Raw genomic sequence first — 9166 nt, 5'->3', positions numbered from 1 at the left:
ATATACTGACACCAATTGCTCATCAAGAGCACATTGTAGGAAAAAGCGCAAGATACAATGCGGGGTAATATTCAGGTGTGGAAACTCCTAGGGTATGTCATCAAAGTCCAAGCTTATCTAAATTCAATGATTGGAATACATAGAAGCCCTGGTTGATACAGTGGAAGTTTGGGATTTTCTGCCCCTATGAAGAGCAGATGCATTGATAGTGCTTGCCTCACAAGTCTGAAGCAGCAAGCAGGTCACAGCTCGGCAGATGTCATGCCACTCCCATGGCTTGCTTCCAATTGAGAGATGCCCAATGGACTCTAACTTCCTGAGAAGTTCTGAGAGAGGAGGACAGATGTCTGGAGAGAACATTTTACTTCTGTGGTTTGGTGCTTTAAAGATTGGGGATAAAAGAGAAATTGTTGGTTTATTGATAAAGACAGTTTGAATTTAAAAAAGCAAACTTTATTAACTAGTTTCCATAATGTAAAACCCTTTCCCCATAGTTTTAAAACTAGAACTTTCTGCCACAGCCTAGAAGGCACAACAGGGCCTAGTTCAGTCTTCATTTCTGCCCCCCTCCACAAATCCCACCCAAAACTAGCACATCTCTTCATTTATAGTCTTAATTTATAGTCTATTATTCCAATTAGGATAACAAGAGGGAAGCCTTCATTTGAGAGTTTTAATTAAATTTCATTACTTTCTGAGAAGCAAACACATAGTTGGAACATAAGAATAGAGTCGGGCAGACTTCTACGGTCTATGTCCCAGCAACACCAAAGAAAGACCATGATCAAGTACAAAATATCAGTTCATTGTTGATTTAGTCTTGAATTGATAATGATTGTGACTGTTGGGCAGACTGGATGGACCATAAGTACATAAGTACATAAGTAATGCCATACTGGGAAAAGACCAAGGGTCCATCGAGCCCAGCATCCTGTCCACGACAGCGGCCAATCCAGGCCAAGGGCACCTGGCAAGCTTCCCAAACGTACAAACATTCTATACATGTTATTCCTGGAATTTTGGATTTTTCCAAGTCCGTTTAGTAGCGGTTTATGGACTTGTCCTTTAGGAAACCGTTTGGGTCTTTATCTGCCTTCACTTACTATGTAAATAAATCATACAAAATACCAAATAATCTAAACGCTCTTTATATTAGTCTAATATCTCAACATCTTAACAATTTTAAATAACTCAATAATACTAAGACTCAGACAGCAGTCCAGCACCAAGAGGGATGCTATCCAGTCTTTTGCATTGAGTGTCACATGTATGATTATCTCCCAGTTGGTGATAGGATATTTATGTGCCTGATGCAAAGAGCTCCTAGCTCTCAGAGAACAAATCCATTCTCCTGAGGCTAGAGTAGCAGATTTAGAGGAGCTGAGAGAGACGAAGGTACATAGATGAAACCTACAGAGACATTGTGGAGAAGTCCCAACTCAAACCTGGCAGCCCCTGTGCTGCCTTAGAGGAGGGAGATCTCCTAAACGGAGAGTATTACCCTGGTGAAGTTGGAAGTAATCCTGTAGCCAAGACCTGCCTACCAAGGGATGCAATGTCCTATCCCACCGAGGATGTGTCTCTGGGAACTTCTGAACAGTAGGGAAAGAATAAGACAACTGTTGCAGTTGGTGATTCAATTATTAGATAGTTGGGTGACTGGTGGACATGAGAATTCCCTGCTCACTTGCCTGCCTGGTGCAAAGGTGGTGGACCTCATACATCACTTACATAGAATTTTAGATAGTGCTAGGGAGCAGCCAGCTGTCTTGGTACATGTGGGTACCAATGACACAGGAAAATGTGACAGGGAGATTCTGCAAGCCAAATTTAGTTTATTAGGTAGAAAGCTAAAGTTCAGAACCTCCAGGGTAACATTTTCAGAAATGGTCTTCATTTCCACATGCAGGATCCAAGAGGCAGGCAGAGCTCCAAAGTATCAATGCATGATTCAGACAATGGTGCAAGGGTGAGATATTTAGATTTGTTAGGAATTGGCCAACATTCTGGGGAGGGGGGGTTCTGTTCCAAAATGATGGGCTCCACCTTAACAGGGATGGAACCAGGCTGCTGGTGATAACATTTAAAAAGGTGATAGAGCATCTTTTAAACTAAAATGGGGGAGGGGAAGCCGACAGCCACCAAACAGCGCATGGTTCAGTGCAGAGAATCCATGAAAGATACTATTGAAACAGGACACTTAGGGAATCCCAATAAAGGTTTCAATAATGGGGAAAGAAAGCCATGAGTTTTCAAGGGGAGAACAGAATAAAGGATGTAAATTATCCCCTTTAACTTCAAAGCAGCCTATAGATGCAAGGAAAAAAGACAATTTGAAGTGTCTATGCACAAATGCTAGAAGTCTTAAAAATAAGATAGGAGAATTGGAGTATATAGCTCTAAATAAAGAGGTAGATATAATAAGCATCTCAGAGAGCTGGTGGAAGGAGGACAATCAATGGGACACTGTGTTAGCAGAGTACAAATTATATCACGACAGAGTGGATAAAATTGTTAAGGAGTTGCGCTACATGTTAAAGAGGGAATTGAGTCAAACAAAATAAACATTCTACATGAAACAGCAATATGGAATCTCTGTGGATTGATATTCCATTCTAAATGAGGGAAGGAGTATACTGGTAGGGATGAATGAACAGACAGATGGAAAATTGGGCAACATTATATGGGTGATTTCAATTATCCTAATACTGACTGGATAAATGTTACATTGAGGAGTGCTAGGGAGGTAACATTTCTAGCTGTAGTAAATGACTGCTTCTTAGAGCAGAAGTCACTAAGGAAATCTACTGAAGCAGCTTTTAATTTTCAAAAGGGCAACTTTGACAAAATGAGTAAAATGGTTAAAAAGAAGCTGAAAGAATTGGTTGCAAAGGTTAAAACTTTAAATCAGGCATGGGCGTTGTTTAAAAATACCATCACGGAAGCCCAGACTAGATATATTCCACATATTTAACCATGCTGTCATTAATATTAGAGCCAAAAGAACATCCTTAAAAAAATGGAGAAAGGATACGAATAAAGAAAATATGAAGCAACATCATCACTGTCAAGTCATATACAAAGCACTGATAAAGAAGGCTAAAAGAGAATATCAAAAGCAGAAAGATGTGAGGGAACCTAAGGGACTATTAGATCAGGAAGGAGCAAAAGGAACACTCAGGGAGGACAAGGCCATAGCAGAGAAAATGAATGAATTCTTTGTTTCTATCTTTAGTCTTTACAAAAGAAGACGTAAGAGATCTAGCTGGATCAGAAATGGTTCCAGGGGTCGTGATGTGGAGGAACTGAAAGAAATCTCAGTGAAATGGGAAGACGTACCGAGCCAAATTGAAAAATTAAAGAGTGATAAATCAACTGGACTGGATCCCAGGGTAATGAAAGAACTCAAACATGAAATTGCTGATCTGCTGTTGGTGATCTGCAACATGTCATTATAATTGTCCATAGTAACTGAAAACGGGAGGGTGGCTAATGTGACACCGATGTTTAAAAATGGTTTTAGAGAAGACCCAGGAAATTACATACCAGTATGCCTGACTTCAATGCTGGGGAAAATAGTGGAAACTATTATAAAGAATAAAATTACAAAAACACATAGACAAGCATGGTTTAATGGGACAGAGTCAGCATGGATTCAGCCAAAGGAGGTCTTGCCTCAACAATTTGCTTCATTTCTTTTATGGTAAGAATACAGATGTCGATAAAGGTGAACCAACTAATGTAGTGTATCTAGACTTTCAGAAAGGTTTTGTCAAAGTACCTCATGAGAGACTCCTGAGAAATTTAAGGAGTCATGGGATAGATGACAGTGTCTTTCTATTGATTATGAATTAGCTATTGTACAGAAAACACAGTATGGTTAAATGCCCATTTTTCTCAATGGAGGAGGGTAAATAGGAGAGTGCTGAAGGGACCAATGCTATTTAACATATTTATAAATGATATGGAAATCTGAACAAGTGAGGTGATTTAATTTGCAGATCACATGAAACTATTCAAAATTATCCAAATGCATGCGGATTGTAAAAAATTGCAGGAAGACCTTAAGAAACTGGAAGGCTGGGCATCCAAATGGGAGATGAAATTTAATGTTATGTACTTCTAGGTTCCACTTTTGGAGTCAGTTCTGAAGAAAAAGACCTAGGTGTCATTGTATACAATACGCTGAAATCTTCTGCCCTTCTCCCCCTTTTCCCAACAATCACCAACTCATCAGTCTCCCTTTCCCCCTCCTACGTATTCATTTATTGGTCAACTGGCCCACTGCTTCCTGATGTCAGCATGGCAGCAACAGCATCAGTAAACAGAAGGCAAGCACAGGGACATTGCCCTGTGTGTGCCATTGATGGTTCCAGAAACAGGAAGTTACTTCAGAGCTTTTGTAACTTCATGTAGTTCTGGTGTGCAGAGCAGTACTTTGGTTTACACGTTCTTACAGCAACTCACTAATTTCCCTGAATGAAATAAACTAAAGTATCACCTAGCTTAACTTAAACTTCCTGGAAACAAAGCTGAATTCTTCTAACTGATCCCAAGCCAAAAGGCTAAAATAAACAGCCATACAACCTTTTCTGGCACACAAAATTCCAAGGAACAGCAGTTGCCAAGGTATAACTTATACACAGGGCAATGCCCTCCATGCCTTCCTTCAGTTTGCTGGTGCTGCCACTGCCATGGAGACCTGGGAAAGCAATGGGTCTGGCAGAGGAGCGACCAAGTGAGTGAGTGAGAGGGTGAGAGGAGAGGGAGACAAATGGGGGAATGCAGGAAGGTGGTGGTGGTGGTGGCAAGGAGAGGGAGAGAGGGGACATTGCTGGATGGGAGGGAAAGAGGCAGAAAAACAGGCAATATCAGATAGAGGTTGTATTGGGAGGAGAAATGAGACAATACTGGATGGTGGGAGAGAGAGACAGAGAGGTGGTGCTGGATGGTTAAGGTGCAAAATAAAATTAAGATATCCCCTTACCTGTGGGTAGTGGTATATCCTGGACAGGCTGGAAAACTGGCTCGAATGCACAGCTGGAAGACCTTCAATTATAGCAACCAGTGGTCCAGATGTTTTACAGCTATAATTTGGGATCCCAGTGTCCATTCCTGATAATATATTAATGGCAGCTATATATGTAAAGAGTACATTGTTGTAAGGGTTATAAATGTGGAATCCCAGTGTGAGGTTGGGTAAGAGCTCCGAGCTGTTGTTAATCTCCTCCACCACAGATACAAAGGCCAGGAAGTTGTAATAGTACAAAAATACAGGGCTTCAAGGATAATAAATGAGAGATAATATGAAATTAGCATCAAACTAAAAAGTACAGAAACAGAGACATTGATAATAAACATGAGTGAAATAGGGTTAGGATTAGGATTAGAAAAGGAGTTTGTTACATATTTGTCTGCTAACAAGATGAATAAGTGTACACTCCAGGTTTAGCACAAAATAATCACATTTCTTTCCTCTCTCTCTCTACCTTCACCATTGTTTTTTCCTATTCTTAAGAATGGTACTTGCCATACTCTAAATCTTACTACTATTTGGGATTCTGTCAAGTACTTGTACCTGAATTGGTCACTGCTAGAAGCAGGATATTGGGCTAGATGGATCATTGGTCTGACCCAGTCTGTCTATTCTTATGTTCTTAATTGAAATATGAGGTGTGATCAGCTGACTATCTGGCAATAAGTAATCTGCTGAAACAGAGACAATATGTGTAATGTCATTAAAAGACATGAAAAGGGAATTCCAACTACTGCAGTAAGGAGGTATTTAGATGTGTCCTGGAAATTAGAATCAGTAAAAGCTCATTGATTAAGGTTTTAGGAAATTACGATGCTCAGAAGTTCAGTGATAAAGCAGAGTAGAGATTTCTTATCCAGTACATAAGAGGTTGAGGAACAGAGAACTGATGGAAGACAAAATGGAGCAAAATGTAATACAGAAGAAATTCAGTGACTAGCAAAATTTGCATACAGGGAATCACCTTTGTGAGGGTTAAACTGAAGACAGTGTGTATAGGTCTATAATAAGACAACCCTTAGGTATTGGAGACCAAATGCACAAATAGACATCTATAAGGTGACAAGTGACCAAAATGTTGCATAATCTGAAGAACAAAGAACAGGGTGGTGGACTTTGTTCCTGGGGAACTGAGGAACTGAGTTCGATTCCCACTTCAGGCACAGGCAGCTCCCTGTGACTCTGGGCAAGTCACTTAACCCTCCATTGCCTCAGGTACAAATAAGTACCTGTATACTTCCGCGATAAGGTGCAGAAGATAAACCTTGAATTCACTTCCAAGCCTTCTCCTCCCTGTGACTTCTTAACCCACTCCCCAACCAACCTAGTCTGGCCTCCTTCTCCTTCTCCTCCTTCCCTGAGATCACCGAAGAGGAAACTGCTCGCCTTCTCTCTTCCTCTAAGTGCACCACCTGTTCCTCTGATCCCATTCCCACCAATCTGCTTAACAACATCTCTCCTACAGTCAACCCCTCAATCTGTCACATCCTCAACCTCTCTCTCTCCACTGCTACTGTCCCTGACAACTTCAAGCACGCTGTAGTCACACCACTTCTCAAAAAACCATCACTAGACCCTACCTGTCCCTCCAACTACCGCCCCATCTCTCTTCTACCCTTCCTATCCAAATTACTTGAACGCACTGTCCACAGCCGCTGCCTTGATTTCCTCTCCTCTCAGGCCGTCCTCGATCCGCTCCAATCCGGCTTTCGCCCACTACACTCGACAGAAACAGCACTCTCTAAAGTCTGTAATGACTTGTTCCTTGCCAAATCCAAAGGTCACTATTCCATCCTCATCCTCCTCGACCTATCTGCTGCCTTTGACACCGTCAATCATAATTTACTTCTTGACACACTGTCCTCATTCGGGTTCCAGGGCTCCGTCCTCTCCTGGTTCTCTTCGTATCTTTCCCAACACACCTTCAGAGTATATTCTAATGGCTCTTCTTCCACCCCCATTCCGCTCTCTGTTGGGGTTCCTCAAGGTTCTGTCCTTGGACCGCTTCTTTTCTCGATCTACACCTCTTCCCTGGGCTTGCTGATCTCATCACATGGTTTCCAGTACCATCTCTATGCTGATGACACTCAGCTTTATCTCTCCACTCCCGACATCACGGTCGAAACCCAGGCCAAAGTTTCGGCCTGCCTTTCAGACATCGCTGCCTGGATGTCCAACCGGCATCTGAAACTGAACATGGCAAAGACTGAGCTCCTTGTCTTTCCACCCAAAGACTTGTCTCCTCTTCCCCCACTTTCCGTCTCTGTTGACAATGCCCTCATCCTCCCCGTCTCTTCAGCCCGCAATCTCGGAGTCATTTTTGACTCCTCCCTCCTTCTCTGCCCATATCCAGCAGACAGCTAAGACCTGTCGCTTCTTCCTCTATAATATTAGCAAAATTCGCCCATTCCTCTCTGAACAGACCACCCGAACCCTCGTCCACTCACTCATTACCTCTCGTCTTGACTATTGCAACCTTCTCCTCGCTGGCCTCCTGCTTAACCATCTATCCCCCCTTCAATCTGTCCAAAATTCTGCCGCACGTCTTATCTACTGCGTGAGCCGATACTCTCCTATCACCCCTCTCCTCAAGTCACTTCACTGGCTCCCGATCCGCTACCATATACAGTTCAAGGTTCTCCTTTTAACCTTCAAATGCACTCAATCTGCAGCCCCCCATTACCTCTCTACCCTCCTCTCCCCGTATGTTCCTACCCGTAACCTCCACTCTCAGGACAAATCACTCCTATCGGTACCCTTCTCCACCACCGCTAACTCCAGACTCCGCCCCTTCTGCCTTGCATCACCATATGCCTGGAACAGCCTTCCCGAGCCCATACGTCATGCGCCCTCCCTGCTCATCTTCAAGTCCTTACTCAAAGCCCATCTCTTCTCCCTTGCTTTTGGCACATAACCACCTTCCCCACTCATGATACCTACACTGACTACATAGTTTGTAACCTTTAGATTGTAAGCTCTTTTGAGCAGGGATGGTCCTTCCCCATGTTAAACTTGTACAGCGCTGCGTAACCCTGGCAGCGCTATAGAAATGCTAAGTAGTAGTAGTAGTATACAATATGTAAGCCGCATTGAGCCTGCCATGAGTGGGAAAGCGCGGGGTACAAATGTAACAAAAAAAAGGTACAAGCAAGTACTATTTTCAAAAGAATGAAAATCTCAGTGTTAAGGAGTTAAGGGGATGTCAAAGGAATTAAGTAGGAGTGAACCTCAAAAATAAGATATGAATTTTTTCATTCATAGAGAGATTGGTGAATATCTGATGTAGTTCAATACAAAACAGCATCAGAACGCACTTAGGGAATGCACTGTTCACAATCTGTTTACTCAGGATTTAAGGCTGTCTGAATACTTCCCACTCTCTACACTGGAAAGTGTGCACAGAGGAAAGTGTGCACCTGCCAGAAAGGTATGAGGTCTTGAGAGAGATGACAGCACATCTAGTTCTGTATTTCTATGATTATTTTAAGGGGAAAAATATAGACAGAAAAATATGAAAGTCTTAGGAGGTAATTTTTCCCCCAGGGAAACTTTCAAAAGGAAAACACTCATACTTTATCTGAGAGAACTAGTAAAATGTCCACAGGTCACATTTGCAGTGTGCAGGTCATGCAGTGAACACTACCAGCCTGTCTGAGATAGGAGCTAAACCATGATACTACTTACTTGGCTTGTCCATCAAATGAGGGAACAGTTGTGAAGGATGGTTGACCAAATGAATAATACATTTCCAAAGCTATGAGTCCCCCAATCATGATGTCCCCATCTCTATAGTATCCTGGTTTTAGTTCTCTTGATAAGTAATTTCTAAGCGTGCACTGAAACTCAGTCGTCTTCCACAGGATGTCACAGAGCATCAACACAAACAGAACCAGATCAGCTTCCATCTTTAAATTCTTTGAAACAACTTCTCCTATGATAATTCTCGCTCTTCTCACTACAGTTGTTATACTTGGGTTTTGTAGGGATGATGTACAGTTTTCGATAGAGCTATCAAATCGAATATTTGAAGGATAGGCAGAAAATATTAAGTTATTAGACCTGTGTCTTTATACACATGGAGAATGAGGAAAGAATGTGAAATTATAATGCTTACAGTGAGGTGACGGCTCT

General features: G+C 42.1%; 1 protein-coding gene across 1 annotated transcript in view; it reads right to left on the bottom strand.

The window, feature by feature from the left end:
• Positions 1–8940, bottom strand: part of LOC115464686 (vomeronasal type-2 receptor 26-like) — a 59411-nt gene extending 50471 nt beyond the window's left edge. Inside the window, exons 1-2 of the mRNA XM_030195045.1 lie at positions 8720–8940; positions 4988–5279 (exon numbers count right to left, since the gene is read on the bottom strand). Coding sequence (XP_030050905.1) covers positions 4988–5279; positions 8720–8940 — 513 coding nt within the window. The remainder of the gene's footprint in view (positions 1–4987; positions 5280–8719) is intronic.
• Between the last annotated feature and the right edge of the window lie 226 nt (positions 8941–9166).

The sequence above is a fragment of the Microcaecilia unicolor genome, chromosome 3 (assembly GCF_901765095.1).
Source record: "Microcaecilia unicolor chromosome 3, aMicUni1.1, whole genome shotgun sequence".
Classification (NCBI taxonomy): domain Eukaryota; kingdom Metazoa; phylum Chordata; class Amphibia; order Gymnophiona; family Siphonopidae; genus Microcaecilia; species Microcaecilia unicolor.
Note: the sequence above shows the minus strand (reverse complement) of the source record. Positions and strands in the feature narration are given on the sequence as shown.